The sequence below is a fragment of the Eulemur rufifrons genome, chromosome 3 (assembly GCF_041146395.1).
Source record: "Eulemur rufifrons isolate Redbay chromosome 3, OSU_ERuf_1, whole genome shotgun sequence".
Lineage (NCBI taxonomy): Eukaryota > Metazoa > Chordata > Mammalia > Primates > Lemuridae > Eulemur > Eulemur rufifrons.
The window spans coordinates 59,939,168-59,960,565 of record NC_090985.1 but is presented as its reverse complement, the minus strand read 5'-3'; the positions used below and the strand labels follow the sequence as shown (position 1 = coordinate 59,960,565).

Genomic DNA, 21,398 nt, shown 5'->3' with positions numbered 1-21,398 from the left:
CAAATTCATATGAATATGTCAGAAAAAATTGTTTTCAAAATAAACTGGGGAGTCACAAAAATACAAAAAATAAAAATAAAAATGATCACCAATTTAATATATATAACACAATAAAAACTTTAATAAATTAAACTTTCTTAATTTTATCTTAAGAAGAAAACTGACTACGGAATACTTTAAAATAAAAGTGCCAAACTTCAGGGCCCCAGTCCAACATGTAAAGAATGTGGAAGTCATCACTACCATTCTCATCACAAGAAAAATGCTGAACAAACTGAAAATCAACAACTTTTCTTGGATCCATCAAAGAACTGTGGTAACAGAGGAAACTGCAGCCACTGAAACTGGAGAGACAGATAGGCAGATACAGAAAATCATACCTTAGTGGGAGCAAAAGGCTGTAGCTGGAGCCATTATCTGTAGGAACACTTGAAACTTGTATTTGACCAATTGCTGGAGGCTTAATGTATACAAGCTTGAGAGTTTAAAACTCCGAGGGGCCCAGTCTTAAGGGAGCCCCCAAACTTTCTTGAGCTTTACCTCCAGGAGGACTACCAGTTTCTCCTGTGAAGACCAGAGAAAAATCCCCTCCTGTTTCTGGCATAGGGAGGAAAAGTAACCATTTTAAAATACATCCAGAGTTCTCTGTTCTTAACAAGGCCTGCCCTCAAGGGAAACCCTTACCAAAACCTAACAAAGGAGGGTTTTACTAAAGCCCAAACAACCTGAGAAAAGGAAATATCCAACTCAGGCTCAATAAAATACTGAGACCTAATCATAGGATTATAAAATGCTTCTCCTCCCCCCATAGCCCACCACCATATCAATAGGTTTCCTGTACAATAACAGGGATTAAAGCTAAGAGAACTTCATGCCTCAGGCACTATTAAAGAGTCTCTACGAAAACCCAAGAACAGGGGAGACAAAAACTAGGGCACAGAGAAAATTTCAGCCTCTAATACCACAGCAATAACAAACAGTAAATACAGCCTAACTCCTAGCCAGATAAACATAAGACTTCACACTAAAGGACTATCTACTACAGTTTCTTTTACCTGATATATGTCTTGCTTTCAACAAAAAATGACAAGTCATGCAAAAAGACAAAAAACCTAGTCTGAAAAGACAAAGAAAGCATCAGAACCAGACTCAGATAAAGCAGACATGTTGGAATTTTTGGACCAGAAATTTAAATTGACTATGATCAACATGGTAAGAGAGCTAATTAAAAAGTGAACAAGCAGTGGATGAGCAGTGTAAGCATAGAGATGGAAATTAAAAAAATATGAAAAGCAAATGCTAGAAGTTAAAAACACCGTAACAGAAATGAAGAATGCCCTTGATGGGCCCATCAACAGACCAGAAACAGCTAAGGAAAGAATCAGTGACCTTGAAGAGATCAATAGAAACTTCCAAAACTGAAATGCAAAGAAAAAAAAGAATGAAAAGTACAGAATATCTAGAACTGTGGGACAATGAAAAAAGATATAAATATGTGTAATGGGAATACCAGAAGGAAAAGCAAGGAACAGAAGAAATATTTGAAATAATCATGACTGAGAATTTTATAAAATTAATGATAGACACCAAACCACAGATCCAGGAAGTTCAGAGAATACCAAGCAGGATAAATTCCAAAAAAATCTAAACCTAGGCATAGCATATTCAAACTGCAGAAAACTGAAAACAAAGAAAAAATCTTGAAAGAAGCCAGAGGGTAGGGGAGGAACAACTTACCTATACAGGAATAAAGATGAGAATTACATCCTGACATCTTTCTTCAGAAACCATGCAAGCAAGAAGAGAGTGGAGTAAAATATTTTAAGTGTTGAAAGAACAAAATCACTAACCTAAAATTCTATATCCTCTGATATTATCCTTCGAAAGTGAAGGAGAAATAAAGACTTTCTAAAGCAAACAAAAATTGAAAGAATCTATCTCCAGAAGAACTGCCTTGCATGGAATGTTGAAAAGTTCTTTAGAGAGAATGAAAATTATATAGATCAGAAACTCAAATCTACATAAAGAAAGAAAAAGCATTAGAGAAGGAATAAAGGTAAATTAGTATATTTTATTTTTCTTATTAATTGATCTAACAGTTAACAGTTTGTTCCAAATGATAACAACAACAATATATTCAATGATCATGGTTTATGGATAAGTGAAATGAATGACTGCAATGTGCTAAGGGACAGGAGGGGGCATTGGGAATATCCTATTATAAGGTACTTGTAGTACCCATGAAGTTGAAAGTTGTAAATGTATGCTGCAAACTCTAGGGCAATCAATGAGAAAAATTATCATTTATACTTTTAAAAAGTATAAATGATATGCTAAGAGAGGAGAGAAAATGGAATTACATAAAATGCTCGATTAAAACCATAGAAAGCAAAACAAGAATGGAAGACAAAAAAAGAAAGGCCAAGGGCAATGAATGGAAAGCGGTTAACAAACTTCATGGCCACTGTAGGGTATGGGACACTGTGAGAGCACAGGGAACAACAAGCCTCCAATGATTTTAAAAAAAGCATCCAAAAACTACTCCTTTAGAAGAAAGATGATCTCTTTCCCCATTTAAAATGTCTATCTTTTTAGAGAATTTGGAATGGCAGTTTCTACTTTGAAAATACTTTCTGGTATAATATAAGACTGGAAGTCCAATGCTTCCAATCTGGTAATCCAGGTCAAGCTCCTAAATCATGAGGCCCACAGATGATCCTGCCAGGTCATTTCTTACACATTCTCTCCTGAAAGAATAGGAGGATGTATGTTTGGGTTCTCTTTGCCACAGGTGTAGCTCCAGTTAATAAGAGGGCTTTTAGCTTTTGAGGCTCTTCTACCCTAATAGTTTATCTCAAAGAGTCATTTGTGGAAAACCTGCATCAGAATCACCTAGGGTGTCTGTTAAAGAGGAAGATTCCTGGGTCCTGCCCAAGAACTACTGAATCAGACACTCAGGGAGTGGGCCCAGGAACCTGCATTGCTAGCAAATGTCACAAGTAAGTCTTAAGCACACTAAAGTATTGGAACCATCACTTTAATATACAGTTCTTTTAGAGTTGGGGATGGGGTGGGGAAGGCTCTTCCCTTTATGTTTTGGGTTAATTTATTGCTGGAAATATTTATCCTTTAATTACCTGCTGAATATATCTGCTAACAAAATATAGTAAATGCTTAAGGAATATTTGTTGAAAGATTACTTGAGGAGCATAGCATTATACTTCCTTAAGGATGGTAATAAGCAAAACATTTTGATTCTTCTAACCTAGATAGTAGTGATTTTATTCCAAATGTTTAAAAGTGTTTTACAGTCTTATATGTCATGTATACAGGATAGCTGTACTTTGAAAACTGTAGGAGTAAGACAAGCCAAACATTATTTAGATGTTAGGCTTGCTGTAATACAGACCATCAAAAAAAAAAAAATCACTTGAGCTTCTCATGTCAGTTAAATTTGGGTTAAAGAATTCCTGCAAAAGAAAAATAAATGGATGAAAATGTAAGCATCTACAGAAAATATAAAGCCAAAACAACAACAATGAAAATGTACATAGAGTTGTCCTAATGATGAAAAAGTGAACAGCTGTGTCAGCACACCCTCAAATGTTAGGGGCACTATGAGGCTGACCTGAGGGGTGGAGGAACTAGCAGAAGGGTACAGGGCAAGGGGAAACCAGAAGAGACAAGAATGAAGACGCTAAGAGCATCAAGGCCTACTTACTCATCAAACCCTCTCAAGAACCAGTAAACTAAGGACGCTGAGAAACCTAAAAGCTAATCTGCAAGGCAAAAGATAAGAGAAAGGGGACTTTTAACTGGGTTCTTCAAGCATTGGGTCAAAGGGTTACAAATATACTATATTATACTTCTAGACTACTTTGTAAGGCATGTTAAACTCTAACATTTAATATCCAATCAAAACTGTATAATCACATCAGTATCTGTACAGGAGAAGGGCCCTGGCTCGATTTTTAGTTACTTTTTAAATTTTCAGTTCCTTCTTATAAGTTTCCCAACTTAGGAAAACTTGGGAAAATATCTTACATACATGTTCTCTGCGGAAGAGAAAAGTAGATAAGGGGTAAATAGAAGCAATAAATGATCACTCTTTAGAGGCCTTACTTTTTAGGAGACTGCCATTCAAAAGGGAGGCAAGGCTCTCCCACCCACCGATTTGTTAGTGGGGCATGTATGTGCATATGGTTTATGTGCGTGAGTGTACGTGAGTGTGTGTGTTAAAGGGACACGGGTGGGACTGACCAACTCTCAGACTGTGACCTACCTTGCATTTATCAGCGGCAAGATGTAAACACTCACATGAATGCTGTCATTCTGGAAAAGAGATGAAGTTTTAGGTATAGATCTTAGTCTTTTCTCCTCAGTCGACGAGAGAAGACAGAGACAGAGAGGCAGGAAACACACACACACACACACAGAGAAATTCTCCTAATTTGGGGCTCAAAACAGTGTGGGCGAGCCAGTCCTCATCCCTTCCTCCCTATATACTCTAGGCCAGGTGAGAGGCACAACCCCAACAATAAGCATGAACTGAACACAGACTTGGTGGAAACTCACTTGGGCTTAGGACAGCCATATTCCTTTTCAAAGACATGACTGAAGCAGTAGTAGTCTTAAAACCTGTGAGAGATGTTGTACCTGCACAAAAATAAGAGAAATAAGAAAGACAGTAATCATTTGCAAACTCCTCTAAAATTAATCTGTGATAGAAGATAACAAAGTAACCCTATAAACAAAAAAATTACCTGTAATCAATTTTTTTTCCAGTTCTTCTTGGACTTTAAGAAGAATTCTCTCCTGTTCTAAGGCTTCTATGTACTTCGAGTAGCACCAGGTGGGCTAAAAAAGCAATTTTCCCAAAGTTAATTCTGGAAATTTTTGCCTCAGGAAACAAACTGAAGGTAAGATGGTTTCTATCAGCCTCTTCATTTAAACTTTTTATTAAAGTATAACACACGTAAAGGAAAGTGCACGTGTCATAAGTTTATAATGATATGAATTTTCACAAATGAACTTATCCATGGAATCTTTTAACTGGGTACTACAAATTATTAATGATCCACCTTAGTCCATTTTCATAAGAATATTTATGAGGAATTGAAGGTATTCTTTTCCATAGTCTTGAAAAAACTTTTCAATTTCCTGATTGGGAAGGAGGTGGGGTGGAAACAGGAGGGTGGCGATATGCTATTTCTCTGTGAATCGAGGTCAACAAGAGCTTTATAGATATCTTCATAATCAGTCACCTTCAGATGTTCAATTTGATTATGAATTTAGATGCTTAGGAAAGATCCAAGTTTTACAAAGAAGGTAATTTTGCATTTGGGTTAATTACAATTCTTCAATGTACAAAATCTATCTGACACAAATGCATATCCAGTAGGCCCTCTGCATCTGCAGTTTCCACATCTGCAGAGTCAACCAACTGTGGATCAAAAATAGTGGGGGAAAAAAAAACCCAACAATACAACAGTAAAAAATAATACAAATTAATAAACAATACACATTAAACAACTACTTATGAAGCATTTACATTGTATCAGGTATTATAAGTAATCTAGAGATAATTTAAGTTATATGGGAGGATGTGTGTAGGTTATATGCAAATACTATGCCATTTTAAATCAGGGACTTGAACATGCTTGGATTTTGGTATCTGAAGGGAGTGAGCGGATTCTGAAGGATGACTGTACAGGGCATCCACATTTGCAAAACGGCAGTGTATTACTATTTTATAAATTGCTAAAGTAATTGAACATGTATACTTTAAATAGCTATAATAATAATCTATATTTACATTTATAAAATATCTTTGGTTTCCAAAAGCTCTTCAGTTTCTTACAAAAATCTTGAGATATATGACAGGACATCACCATCATCATCATCTAATTCCTTTGTCTCTTTCTAACAGGTAAGGAAACAGTCTCAAAGGAAATTATGTGGTTATTTTCAGGGTTCAAGGTAATACTGACTTGTGACAGAGCAAAAACTAGAAGGCTGGTATCTCTAATTCTACCTTCTCCCCTTTATTTTTACACTTTGTTTCTGAAATGTAATGTTAGTCGTTTGCTAATGAATGTATTTCCGAATGGTATTATTTGTTAGGTATCATACACTTTTGGATACCTCTTTCCACAAAATTTTTGTGTATGGTTCCACAAAATTGGATATTTCTCTTCTCTCAATAATAGCTTCATAGTCTACCAGTTATTCCTAAATGCCAAGAAGATTGTTTCTTGAGTTAGTATTATCCTAAGATGCAAATGCTTTCAATACAAGTCAGCAAAGATAGATATAAATTAAACTCATGAAATTTCAGAAAACTGATAATGTGCTAGTTATAAATGTAAATGTAAACATAGAAACTGTAAATGTATTAGTTGGTGGTCACTATGGTCAATTTTACGACAAGCACAAAGAATTTAAAAAACTGAGACTAAGCATTTGACACTCTTCTGTCAACTCTTAACCCAAGAATATGACAAGCTCTATTCTATCTTGTTCTATTAAACTGTATCTGTCTTTATTTTCTTTTTCAATAAGATTGTCATTTCAACTTCTGCAATTTAAATCTTTTTCATGTGTACCAAGAAGCTATTTTCCTTGATTATATTGTCCAGGATTAGCTAAAATTTTAATGTTCTTGAAGGCTCAAGGAGATCCCCTTCCAATCTCTCCTAGTATTATAATTTTTGCCTTATTTTCAAACAAACAGATCTCTAGTACTGTACAATGACTGAGTTACTAAATTCCATTATCCAATGCTCTAAAGAGGAAGAGAGACCTGCATCATCTTGCCTGCTTACCTGTCGGCCGTATGCTTGCAGGCCTAGGAAGGAATCAGTGACTACAGCAGTTGTTTTGGTAGCAGATCCTGAAGTACTTGAGTATTGTTTGATTCCATCCTGTAATTATATTAAATTAAATTATTCCAAAAAAGGGATAATGCTATGTTAATATAACTCATAGTTTAGGAGTCATAACATCATATGACATAATATTTCATGGTGAGTGCCCACTTGATGAATCAAGTCAATATCACTAATGTGACAGAATCTCCTGTCTTGACCTTTAATTTTATTTTACACAAATATAAAAATGCTTAAATGAGAGAAATTACTAAGTTGAACATAAAAATCACTCCCAAATTCTAGAATTCAAGAAAAACCTCTATAAACATTGTCATGAACATCCATCTAGATTTCTCCCTAGAGAAAATGCATAACTCTATAATTTTAATATTTTATTATATGAATTTTATACAAATGGAATTTAACTATATGTGCTCTTTTAAGATCTTTTTCATATAAAATATTTGTGAAAATGTTTCTATGTGAACAAATATAGAACTGGAATGTAAGCTGGGTCTTCATATTATTTACCATTGTATATCTACTGTATAAGTATAAAATGCACTCACATATTTGTTGGATGATGAAATGAATAAATTAATCACTATTTTCAATATATGAGTGGTCTTATGCACTCAAAGATTTGTTGAATGATAAAATGAATAAACTATATCATTTTCAATAGGTAATATTCTAGTAAAGGGATGTGCCATAGACAATTTAATCAATGCTTCCTATTAGAAATTTAAATCATTTTCAACTTTTTACTGTTATAAACGATGCTGTGTACACACATCTGTGCATTTTTACAATTTTCTTCTTTAGAATAAATGTCTAGAAGTGTATTTTCTGATTAAAAAGAATGAACATTATAAACAACATATATTGCCAAACTACCCTTCATAAAGAAAGCACCATCTTACATTTTCTCCAATAATGTATGAGCTTGTATGCCTTTTTCTCATACTCTTAACCAACATTGGGTATTTCCAATATTTTCTTCTTTTCCAGTCTTCATGTGTTTGGTTACCAGCAAGGTTGTACATCTTTTAATTCTTTTACTAATTTGTATTTCTTTTGTGAATTGCCTGTTCATGTTCTTTGTCCAATTTTCTGTTAAGAGTATTTATCCTTTATCTGATTTATTTTTACAACTTACAGCATAATGTTTCTCAATTTGTCTTTTAACCTTGTATATTTTTGAGATTTAAAAGTTTAAATTTTTTATTTAAATCACTAATCTTTTGTTAATGAATTTGTCACTGTTCATTTTAAGTACCTGATATTAAACTAGATGAAACTTTTTTCATGAGATATTCCTATCATAACTTTCTTCAGATTACCTGGCTCCATTTGATTCCTTGATATAATTAGAATAAAAAATGGTATATTTGATACTGTTATTTTTATTATAAAGAAGGACGATTACTGCTATACTATTAATAACTAACAATTTACTTTTTGACATGTATTATGCTTCATATATCTTTTTTTTTTTAAGAGAGCATGATCATAGCTCACTGCAGCCTCAAACTCCTGAATTCAAGCAATCCTCCTGCCTCAGCCTCCTGAGTAGCTGGGACTACAGTCACGTGCCACCATGCCTGGCTAATTTTTTAAATTTTTTTTTTTTTAGAGATAGAGTCTCACTATACTGCTTAGGTTGATTTTGGTCTCCTGGCCTCAAGTGATCCTTCCACCTCAAGCCTCTGGAGTAGCTGTGATTACAGGTGCTAACCAAGGCATCCGACTCACATATCTTATTTAATTCTATCCCATGATGTGGGTTCCATTACTACCTCCATTTTACTGAAAAAAAATGAGGTTTTGGGATGTGACGTGGTTTGACAAAGATAACAGAATTAATAAATGGTAAGGTTATATGAGGCCATAACAGCAGAACCCTAATGCAATAGGACTGTGGTCTTATAAGAACAGGAAGAGAGTGAGATCTCTTTCTCTCTCCTTGCCATGAGAGAACACAGCAAGAAGGTAGCTGTTCACAAGCCAGGAAGAAAGCCCTTACCAAGAACTGAATTGTTTTTTTTTGTTTTGTTTTTTTTAGACATTGTCTCACTCTGTCACCAGGGCTAGAGTGACATGGCGTCAGCCTAGCTCACAGCAACCTCAGACTTCTGTGCTCAAGTGATCCTCCAACCTTAGCCTCCCAAGTACCTGGGACTATAGGCATGCGCCAACACACCCGGCTATTTTTTCTATTTTTAGTAAAGACAGGGCTCTCACTCTTGCTCAGGCTGGTCTTGAACTCCTGACCTCAAGTGATCCTCCCGCCTTGGCCTCCCAGAGTGCTAGGATTATAGGCGTGAGCCACTGTGACCCCAGGGAACTGAATTAGCTGGGACTTTTAGACTCCAGAACTGTGAGGAAATAAATTTCTATTGTTTAAGCTACCCAGTCTATGTGGTATTTTGTTATGGCAGCCTGAGTAGACCAAAACAATAGGGTATCATTTATGTAAGTTAAAATATATATACAATAGTGCTCTGTATTGTTTATGAATACATACACATGCATAACACACTATCTTTAAAAAGAGCTGGAAGCATAATCCCAAACTTAATGATTGTTCTTAGGTAGGGGGTGGATAACATAACTCCAGGAATGGAGGTAAGAGATTTTACTCTATTTGCGATATTTTATTTCTTACAGGGGAAAAAGAAGCAAATGAGGCAAAATGCTATTTTGACCTTTACGAATATGAGTATTCATTAGTTACTTTTGTATCTTTTGGTATCTTTTACATTTCTTTAAAAAAATAGAAGAGCATATGCTTATAAATAAGATGAAATACATTACGTGGGAGCGATTACCCCTTCTCAATTAAAAGAAAACAGATAAATGTCAGGAGAAAGAGACAAATGGATGAATGAATGGACAGGCTAACAGACATATATGCAGGGTGGCCAATTTGCAACTCACTTTCACAGTCAATGTATCATTCTGTAATTTTAATATTGAAAATTCTGCCCTCCAGTACATACTTGTTCATTCATTCATTCATTCCCTGATTTATTCAATAAACAATGATTAATAATTGAGCATATGCTAGACACTAGTATAAGTGCTTAAGAAACACGGATGAATAAGGCAGATGCTAATTTTTAGGACCTTAGTCCAGTGAAGATGACACACAAAAGCTTCATCATAGGACAATATACAGCATGCTGTATGAGAGGGAAACACTACTGCAGTGGGTGCAAGCTGCTTGCAGTGCCAAAGAGAGTCAAGGAAGATTTCACATAGAAGAGATGACATTAAAGATGAATTTTGAGGAATTCAAAAACAAGTCTGAAACCTCTGACTAAAGGTTAAAAAGCCACTAATATCTGTATTCTATACCTTTTTTGTACATGGCCTCAGAACAAATTCTTCTACAGTTCACACATATCACATACCTTTTAAAAGTCTGATTAAACCCAAAATGAGTCTTGTCTTACCTTTCCAAATTTTTCATCTTCTGTGATTGCCAATTTCTTTTTCTGCTTATGATAGTCTTGTCTTCTCTCTAAAACACTCATAATTCTTTCATCAGTTAAGTTCTTCCTAAACTCACAAAACTGAGGCCAGAATTTAAACAGAACCCCAAAAATTGTCATCTGTATAAAAAACAAAGTATGTATCAGATTACAATTTTATAAAAATGTACCAATTTAAACTATAATTCGCCATAATAATGGATTAACTATTCTGTCTTTAATATACACCATGTTTCCTCCAAATTATTGTCTCCAGACATCTTGGTATGGTTTAGCTCAGCACATGCTTATCATCAATGGTTTTTATTACCAATAAGAAGTCTTTCTTTAAAAAAAAATACACTAAATACACTTAAAAGTCACTTTATTCTTTATGTTTCCCTAACCAATTGATTGTATTAATAAAGAATCCATTAGGTCTTTTAAAATAAGAAATTTATGTTTTCTTTTAAAACATATACTAGTTGATCTGCCACACACTCTGCTGTTTTATGCAAGTATTCCAAATATTCAAGGAAAACTCCCTCCGCCCCCTTTTTCTTTCTTTTAGAGAAAGGAAATACCATTTTGCCTCTGGAAAAGCTCTTAAACAAAGCTGCAGATCTAAGAATAAATCTTGAGTAAATTTTAAATGATATAATCTCTCTTTTATGTGAGAGTAAGAAAAGTAACATTAAAAAGCAGAATGGCATCCTGAACAAATGCTTTCTATGAAGACACTTTACATTAAGTGATTAATTGTGATATTTATAGAGATAAGAATAGCCGCTCTAATTCTCATGCCAACTTTTTCCATTAGTTCCAGAGGCATACATTACTTCCAAGAAGGTAGGACTTGCCACATCAGATCAAGTCCAACATCACTGCCAGGAGCGGCCTTTACCTAATGTCCTGGAGAAAAATGAACCATCCCATTAGGCTCCAAGCCAACTCTTAGGGGAAAAGAGTAATCTTTAAAAAGTAAATGCTGCAGTGATCAACAGTCCTGAATTGGCATATTTCATCACTTCTCTTTTCCATACATGAATGTTATTAGTAATTCTAAAATTATTCACTGCTTTTAAAATATAGTTTTAAATTTAATTCTATAGCCTGTTGTTGGGAGTATAAACCTAAAATCTAGAGATACTTTATTTGGTGAAATGCAAGCTTTTAAGAAATTTTCATTTACATTTACTGGTCATTCATTTAATTAAGTAACACCCTGTTCCAATGTTAAGGGATCATGGTAGTTTTTATTATAAACTTCCTAGGCTTAAATACCATTCCTTTTCTATTTACTAACTATTGACTGTACTTCTCAGTTATCTCTCAAAACCTAAGTCATTCCCAGCTCTCAAATATATATATTTCTATCTAGAAGGCTTTCCATTAAAAGTCACCCAATTAGGATACAATTTTTCAATGAAAAGCACAACACTGCTCTGTTCTTAAAAGTTGCAATTGAGATTTTAGGTTAATATCTATCATTAATGAAAATTACCCTGTACCTCCAGAACCTTAAAAGATAACCAAATTGTAAGAAAACATTTTAATAAAGAGCTACTTTGCTCACTGCCAGCAGGTGAGCAATCCATGGCTTTAGTATGGGTGAAAGGGGTCAGTGAAAACGCAGCTGAGTGATGAAAATTTCCAGGCCGCTGGGAGTGGGAGTAGGGGGTAGGCAGAGGCTACACTGACAACAATGCTGAAACCATCAGCGGGTTTTTATTTACTATTCAGCCCTTTTGCTCAACTTTGCTCTCATTTCCAATTTGATCTTGCTCCCTTCTGTCATGACAGATCTCTTCTCACATCATTCATTCATGTGTCCAAAAAAGGCCTACTCTATGCCAGGCATCTGGGCCACAAAATAAGAAACATTCCCTGCCTTCAAAGAGGTTACAATCTAACGGGAAAGTCAGACATGAAAACAGTCACTTTCAATTTAGCGCAGTAAGTGTTATGACAGGGACAAAAGGGAGATAGAACGACACTGCAAAAAGCTCAGGAGGGCAAACAGTAAGGGTCATTTATGGAACTACATGTATTTCACTGAGATGAGGGCAGAGATGGCAGGGAGCGGAAAAAGAAGTAGCTAGAGAGTTACGTAGGAGTATGGATTTCATTCTGAGGGCGGTGGGAAGCAATTTAAATATTTGAAGCAGAGAAGTGACATGATCAGATATATATTTTGAAAAAGATTTTTCTGTCTGCTGTGAGTTGAACGGTTTGGAGAGAGCCCAGAGTCAGGGAGTTCTGGTAATGGACATGAGATATGTTGCAGATCCAAAGTGAACTAGTGGTGTGGAGTTGGAGAAAAGTGGATGCAATGACAGATAGCAAGGAGACGAATGAGTTTTAGGGCCTGATTAGAATGGGGATAAGGGAACGAAGGAGAGGGAAGACATGAAGATGACCACCAGATCTCTGGATTGTATATACCAGTAGGAGGGGACGCCATTCTCTGAGCTTCCTTAGGAAAACAGGAAGAATAACAGATTCTGTGGGGTGAGGCCCCTAAATAAAGATTCTCTACTTTCAGATGCTCCAAAGTCCATGTTTAGGATATATCTAAGACTCCATTTTAGGAAATCAGGTAGAAGTCATAGGTTAGAGGACACCAGTAAAATTCTTTGGCTGCAACCCCTGAAGAGTGTGCCAGAACCAATGTCAGCAGCTTCAGACATTTACCATCAGACTCAAGGTCTCTGATATAGATGGGCAAGTCCTGGTTATCAGGAGATCTAGGCTAGGCTAAGTTATCTCTAAGATCTTTTCATTAACAGCTGCTACAATTCTGACACTATGCTTTCTCTATTTCTCTCGAGCACATCTTCAATCATTCCTCTATATTTCTGCCTATTTTGATGCATAATTTAGAATAGGAGTCCACTTTCAGTTCCTTAGGACTTAGGACACAGCTGGCTCACAAATGAATGTTAAGGAATAATGGCTTCTTTCCATGCTCATGGGCAGTCATACCCTAAATCTGTTTTATATCACTTAATTCATGACATGGCCTTCCCTATTACCCCTATTATAATTTATTTTTCTTAATCATTTTTTAAGGAACAACATCACTAAAAGGCTTTTCAAAATGCAAATAAATTATGTTCACCAAGTCACTGTTTTCTATTATTTATCTTAAAAAGAAGTAACTTGAGCAGGTTAACAGGCATGACTTTCCTTTCATGAATTTGTGTACTTTATGTTGGTAGGGTACTTAGATCTCCTCTCACTTATTTTATGAGCTATGTGACTATTCCAATTTTTAAAAATACACAAATCTTGGGACACACATATTTTACACATTTTTATGGTAGCAGATGTTTTAAAAGGAAATATGAATGGTGGGAAAGGAAAGAGGAATTAGCTGGAGTTTTGTAAGTTAGAAACAAAATTGGTAACCATGGAAAGACAAAGTGTAGTATTTAATTTTATTTGCTGCATATTATCATCAACAAAATAGTATGTAAGTTACTAGATTCTTCTATTGCCATGGCATATGCAAAGATTATTTAAATAGAATAAACCCCAGTATTGGGAGGACTGGAACCTTGCCAAATATGAATAATGCAAAAGCTTTAAAAGAATATCTAGATTGTCAATCTATTTTAAAATATGCTTAGCCACATGCCCTGATCTCTTACCTGTGCCTCTCTAAATACATACGGTCCTAACTCCTTTCTGTGTTCAATAATCTTCTGAGCTTGCTCTACTGGAATGTCAATTTGTAAAGCTGGTGGAATACTGGAATTAATGAAGCAGTTGATAATAGTGGTGATCTTCTTCTGGATGACAGATGCATCACAATGAGAATGGCACAAGTCCTGAACAAGGAGGAGGAAAGATAAAACAATATATAACTAATGCATTAGCTACGTGTGGTGGCTCATGCCTATAATCCCAGCATTTCAGAAGGACTGCTTGAGGCCAGGAGTTTGATACCAGCCCAGGCAACATAGTGAGACCCTGTCTCCAAAAAAAAAAAAAAAATTAGCCAGCCATGATGGTATGTTCCTGTAGTCTTAGCTACATGGGAGGCTGAGGCAGGGGGATTGCTTGGGCCCAGGATTTCGAGGCTACAGTGAGCTATGATTGCACCACTGCACTCTAGCCTGGGTGACAGAGCAAGCCTCTGTTAAAAAACAAAAAAATTTAATGCATTACTAGAACACTTTGTAGAACCATGTTAATATATGTTCCAATTACATATATTTTAACTTTAGATATATATACATTTTAACTTTAGGTAAAGAGAGTACTGAGACATGTCAAAGCTATCTTAAAAAAACCACAGCTTTTCTTTATCTTGGATTTGAGGAATTTAAGAATTTGATACATATACCTTTATTTTTTTATTTCAAAATATTATGCGGATACAAATGTTGACATTACATATATTGCTTTTGCACCATTCGAGTCATAGCTACAAACATGCCCATCCCCAGACAGTGCATACCGCACCCATTAGGTGTGGATGCATAGACCTTTAAACACAGATTTCATTTAATCCTGATCACTCGTTTCCCTAGGCAAAGGAATAGCTTTTGTGTCTACTTTGACTCATTTAACAACTATATATTGAGAGCCTGCTATATGTCAGACATTGAGCTGAGTCTCAAGACATAGTCCCTGCCCTTTAAGGGCTCAATCTCCACAGGAGGAAAAGTGTGAAAACACATTACTCCAATTTTGTATAGTTAATAAATGTCATGACAGAGGTACACACGGGGTCCTAGGAGAGCACCGAGAAAAGGCACCTAACTCAGCCTGCAGGTGGATGTGAAAGCTTCCCCATCCAGACCTGCTTTTATACCAAGGTGATTTAGGCTGACATAGGCCTAAATCCATTATCTTCTTTATAGATAAATAACTAAAAAAAATGATTGTATGTTTAAAAGACCCAGTTTTAAAGTCACAGATAGTAGTGCTATCATTCTTTCTTAAATAAAGTAACCTAAACATTTGTACCCCCATAATATGCTAAAATAAAAAAGGAGTTATGAGGCCGGGCGCGGTGGCTCACGCCTGTAATCCTAGCACTCTGGGAGGCCGAGGCGGGTGGATCGCTCAAGGTCAGGAGTTCGAGACCAGCCTGAGCAAGAGCGAGACCCCATCTCTACTAAAAATATAAAGAAATTATATGGACAACTAAAAATATATATATAGAAAAATTAGCCGGGCATAGTGGCGCATGCCTGTAGTCCCAGCTACTCGGGAGCTGAGGCAGGAGGATCGCTTGAGCCCAGGAGTTTGAGGTTGCTGTGAGCTAGGCTGACACCACGGCACTCACTCTAGCCTGGGCAACAAAGTGAGACTCTGTCTCAAAAAAAAAAAAAAAAAAAAGGAGTTATGCATTAATATAAAATTTAAAATAAAAAATAAAAAGCTTTGAGATTAAAAAATGAAGAAATAAAAAATTAAAAGAATAAAGAGGTAGCTTTGCTTGAATTATGGCATTTCTCTGTCAAAGACATCATTTTCTAAATCACAGAAAGCAAACAAATTTGGAAACTTACAATTCTGGACCAGAAATGAGCCAACATTTATTAAGTACCCTGTGCATACTTGGCATTGTAACAGCTGTCTTACGGACATTATGAAAGAAAGAAAAATTCTGGTGCCTGTCACGTAAAACTTTACATATATTAGAGTTTGGCATAAGTTATGTGTGAAAAAAGCTTAATATAAATGTCACATTGAAACAACAGTACTTCTTACTCAATTTAGTATCGCCTCAGAAAAAGCCTATTTATACCACATATGTTTGTTTGTTAATTTTGGGATTATCATATATAATTATTTGGTGAGCCTCATAATGTTGGAATATTAATATAAGGCTTGTAAAATAAAAAAATTAATTTGTGAAGTTACACAGTTCTAATGTTGAGTAAAGGGAGAGAATTTACACAGAATCATTATAGAACTGATATTTTTTTTCTCATTGTTCTGCCCTACTGTGCCATTAGCCTAGTTAACTCTTACCCATTGCTAAGGTCTCAGTTTAAGCACACTTTCCTCTATTTAGCTTTCTGTGACTCCCTCAGTCCAGGAGAGATGTCCATCTTGGGGACTCCCCTAGCATACTGTGATTCCTCCATCATTGTATTATACTAAGCACACCCTTATAATTGTTTTGTCCACCACTCACCTGTCCCTCCCATGACATTGTAAACTTTAAGAGGAAGACTGTTTTGATTCACAGTTCTATCCAGGATTTAGCCTGGTCCTTGGTAGGTGCTCAATAAATATTTATTTATTTTTATTTTTATTTATTTTTATCTTTTAATTTTTTCCAGGTTAAACATTTATTATTGTTGTTGTCATTGTTATTTTAATCAGATCCTTCTACTCTTTTTCTCTACACACACACACACACACACTTCAGATTAAATCATACTTTTTTTTAGTAGCTAAGTTTAAAGAAATCAATCATAAGAACACCTTCTCCCATTATTGATTGTTCTCCCACAACTTTTTTTTTTGAGACAGGGAGGATCTTGCTCGGTTGTCCAGGCTAGAGTGCAGTGGCATCATCATAGCTCACTGTAAAACCTCAACCTCCCGGGTTCAAGCAATCCTCGTGCCTCAGCCTCCCGACTAGCTGGGACTACAGGTGCACACCACCACACCCAGCTAAATTTTTATTTTTTGTAGAGACGAGGTCTTGCTATGTTGTTCAGGCTGGTCTCAAACTCCTTGTCTCAAGCGATCGATCATTCTACCTCAGCCTTCCAAAGTGCTAAGATTACAGGCATGAGCCACTGTGCCTGGCTCCCACAACATTTTAAACCAGCAGTCCCCAACCTTTTTGGCACCAGGGACTGGTTTCCTAAAAGACAATTTTTCCGCAGACTGGTAGGGGGTTGGGAGGCAGATGGTTTCAGGATGATTCAAGTACATTACATTTATTGTGTAGTCAAACCTCTCTGCTAACGATAATCTATATTTGAAGCTGCTCCTCCATGCTAGCAACACCGCCTCAGCTTCATCTCAGATCATCAGACATTGGATTCTCATAAGCAGTGCACAATCTAGATCCCTCGCATGTGCAGTTTACAGTAGGGTTCACATTCCTATGAGAATGTAATGCTGCGCTGATCTGACAGGAAGCTGAGCTCACATGGAAGTGCAAGCCATGGGAAGTGGCTGTAAATACAGATGGAGCTTCCCTTGCTTGCCAGCAGCTTGGCTCCCACTGTGCTGCTCCTGTCCTAACAGGCCACCTACTGGTACCAGTCTGTGGCCCAAGGAGGTTGGAGACCACAGTTTTTAATGGCAGCGGAGTATTTTATTGTATGGATATACCATAATTAAGTAATCAATGTCTTCTTGTACAACAGGGTTCTTTCCAATTTTTCCCAATCCAGAACAACAATTAAAACTACTCTAGCTATCTCTTTGCATATTACCACAGTCATTACCGGGAGGCAGCATAACTTAGTGGTTGAGGGCATGGCTTTGGCAATATAATGACTTGCTTAAATTCTAGCTCTAACACTTAATTAGCTGTATAATGTTGAGAGTGTCTTAACTTTTCCAAACATTAGCTTCATCTGTAAAATGGTGAGAATAACATCCTTGACTTCATAGGATTCTTATGAAGAATAAATTCATTATTACCATACTATAACAATAAATTCATTGTTATACAAAAAGCATTAAGACAGTATCTAGTATCTAGTAACATTTAATAAGATTAAGCCATATGAGAGTTATCTCAGTAAGACTTTGCCATGTGGAATGCTTTCCAACTGGCAAACTCCCTCAAGACCCAATTCAAGTATTGTCACTTTTGCTGAGACCTCCCTGACCTACCATCCCCTCAGCCCCCTCATTCCTTCCTCTGAGCTAAAATTACACTAGTCAGAACATGGATCAGAATCAACACTATCTCATATTTGTTTTCATGGACGTCTTCCACCCTGAGGGAGGGAAATATATGGTATTCACCTTTTTATTCCTACAATCCAGCATAATGCCTGGCACAGTAGATACTTAATGTTTGTTGGATGAACAAATTTACTCCTATAGCATGATTTTTAATGGCTACTTACTATGGTAAGTCCTTCATGCTATACTGTAGGAAAGATATTAAAATAGAGACCAAGGGCAGCCTTGAAGGAGAAGGTCACAAAACCAAGGGTTGACTATGTGTGAGTCTAGGTATTTTTTTTTAAGTACCTATTTTATAAAGTTTATCTCATTAAAAAATTGCCTACTGTAGAAAACAGACTCTACCTCCTTTCTAATTTCCAAAAAAATTATTTTAATATTACTCTTGTGAAAGGTAGTGAAAAAAACTTCTCTCAAAAAAATTTTTTTGTCCATGCCTCCCCATCCTGAACTTTTGTACCCCCATAATGAGCTGAAATAAAAAAAATGTGATAGGGAAAAAAAAAATTTTATGTTACCGCCTAAGCGGAGAATTGTCCCAAAACTGTTGATAACAGAAAAGAGTAGAAAACAGTTTCATGGTATATTTGAAAAAGCTTAGAAGTAGATTTTATTGAGCAATGAGTAACTATATATTGAGCAACCGCATTAGTGTTACATAAAAGATAGTTAGATTATAGGTCATTTGAAAGCATTATACTCTTATATTTGGTTTTATTTTTATTTTCCACTTTTGCAATGGGATAGAATAGGCTACTTATAAGGAAATATGCCTGCTACCTCTGGGGGCATTTAAGCAGAGACTAGATACCTCTTAGGTATTTCTAGACAATATTTCTTTATTCAAGTCTAGACAACATAACATAGAAAGTCCCTTTCTCCCCTTCAATGTAAAGATTCTATATGATTCCATTAAACACTTAACCTGAAAATAAACTGCCTTTGCACCTAACCACTTGGGTTTTTTTCTTATTTTGTTACGAATTTGGTCATTCTTTCTAATAGAAGAGTCCTTCTCATCACTGTTGGTTTATTCATCTATAATCCAACATCTTTCGTTACTATTGTTATAAATATGGTTGGGAAGAATTCTTATAACAAAGTCTTGGTTACATAGATATATCGAATATGGATATCTTCAGGAAAAATATGTAAGTCACTTATGGATTAATGATATATAAAAATATAGTTAACACTCTCTTTGGGAAGGTTCTCATTAAATCATACTATATGTTAACACCTTGAAAAACCAAATATAGGTTGAATATACCTTATCCAAAATGCTTGGGACCAGAAGTGTTTCAGATTTTGGATTTTTTTTTTTTTTTGGATTTTGGAATATTTGTATCATAGCTACCAGGTAAGTATCCCAAATCCAAAAATCTGAAATCTGAAATACTCCAACAAGCATTTCCTTTGAGTGCCATGTCAGTGTTTAAAAAGTTTTGGATTTGGAGCACTTCAGGTTTCAGACTTTAGGATTTGAGATGCTCAACTTGTTCCAAGAGTGATTCCAGGGCTCACTCTTACTCTTCACTGTATAATACTAAATGTATCTAGAGTTTACAATAAACACCTCAATATTTATACTCTGGTAAGAAGATGATGACAAAACTGGGATATCTTATACAGATCTTACCTATTAATAAAGTTACAGTTAAAAATATAATATATTAATGCATTTCCTGCTCAAAAAGAGGTAGTCTTCACCAGCTTCCAATACAATACCTTATATTTTTGTACTTCTTGCCAAAAAAGCACCCCATTTTCCAATAAATCTCCTTTTAGAGCCACAAAATGTTGAAATTGTCTTGCAGTAACTGGATTCAATAAAGCTTTACGAAAAGCAATGATTTCACAAGATGAAGATATCCACTTACTCTCCACAGGCTGTCCAAAACAGAGGATACAGAAAATTAGCTGTGTGGTAAAAAGTAATAATAAAGTCATTAATTACAAGCTTCTGTTTCCTTTAATTTTGGCTGTTGAAATTTGTGGCATGGATACAGTAGAATTTGGCAACTTTCTTTACCCTCTGTTCCTGTCTCTTTTGTCTCTCATATTTTTATGGCATCATTTTTTAAGAGGAAGAGCGAAAAAGAAATGACTAGATAATTTAGAACATTACTGGATGATTTAGAACATTGTTTAAGAACGTTAACAGTTAACTACAGTTTGAGACTATGGTGAAAAACTACTTTATAGTGAATAGTATGAGTTCTATGCTTAAACGGAACAAAGTAATCATAATGTTATGATTATATATTAATATTATTACTTATTTTATTATTACATATATGTTATATATTAATATATAATTCTCCTGACTTTTCAAAAAAGCAGTTGAACATTTAATATTTTTTTCATATTATCACATTTGGGATAAAAAAAGATTTTTATAATTTTTTAAGAAAAAATTATCGGAGAAGTTCTAGGATGGCGGAGTGGTGGTGACGGCCTGAATCTGCGCTCCCGGGAAGGAAGGCATCGATCCGGACCTGCCACAACGCTAGAAGACCGCTCCCACACAGGAACAGCGGTGTGAATCCACGGAGAATCAGCGTGGGACAAACAGAGCGAGTGAGGTCTGAGGTGAACGAATATTAGGAACGCGGGACAGACACTAGCCAGCGGAGCGCGGGTCGGATACACCCGCCCCCAGCTGGGGTGGGTGCAGCCTCTCGGGAAAGCGGCTTGTCCTCCGCTCCCAATTGAATAGAGCCCTGACCCAGGCCAGCGCAGAATCACTGAGGGATACGTGGCGCATTGCAGACAGGAGGCTTTTTTGCGAAATTACCTTAGAACCTGGGTGATCTCAGCTGAGACAGCGCTTGGCGAGGAGGGACGGATCTGCACCAGGGCAGAAAAACACAAAAGACTCCCGGACAGCAAATAGCGTTGTACCCCGTGCTGCCTTTTTCGGCAGTTCTCCAGCCGGTCACCCCCGGTGCATGTCCTTGCTGGCCAGCCCCTGGGCAGTGGCGGTCTCTGCCTGCCGGGGAGCCGGTCCCCTCTAGCCCCGGAGCTCGGCAGGCGCCATCTTGAAAGCGAGGGCAAAACAGCTCGGGAGCCAAAAAGTGCCCAGCGGCTCTTTCTGCCCGTGCTGCCTTTTTTGGCGGTTCTCCAGCCGGTCACCCCCGGTGCGTGTTCT

General features: G+C 36.3%; 1 protein-coding gene across 1 annotated transcript in view; it reads right to left on the bottom strand.

The window, feature by feature from the left end:
- Positions 1–1,299: 1,299 nt before the first annotated feature.
- The window catches only part of RGS22 (regulator of G protein signaling 22), a 117,420-nt gene continuing 97,321 nt past the window's right edge, over positions 1,300–21,398 (bottom strand). The window contains exons 20-26 of the mRNA XM_069465602.1: positions 19,976–20,137; positions 13,999–14,178; positions 10,328–10,486; positions 6,825–6,923; positions 4,764–4,857; positions 4,576–4,656; positions 1,300–1,418 (exon numbers count right to left, since the gene is read on the bottom strand). Coding sequence (XP_069321703.1) covers positions 1,300–1,418; positions 4,576–4,656; positions 4,764–4,857; positions 6,825–6,923; positions 10,328–10,486; positions 13,999–14,178; positions 19,976–20,137 — 894 coding nt within the window. The remainder of the gene's footprint in view (positions 1,419–4,575; positions 4,657–4,763; positions 4,858–6,824; positions 6,924–10,327; positions 10,487–13,998; positions 14,179–19,975; positions 20,138–21,398) is intronic.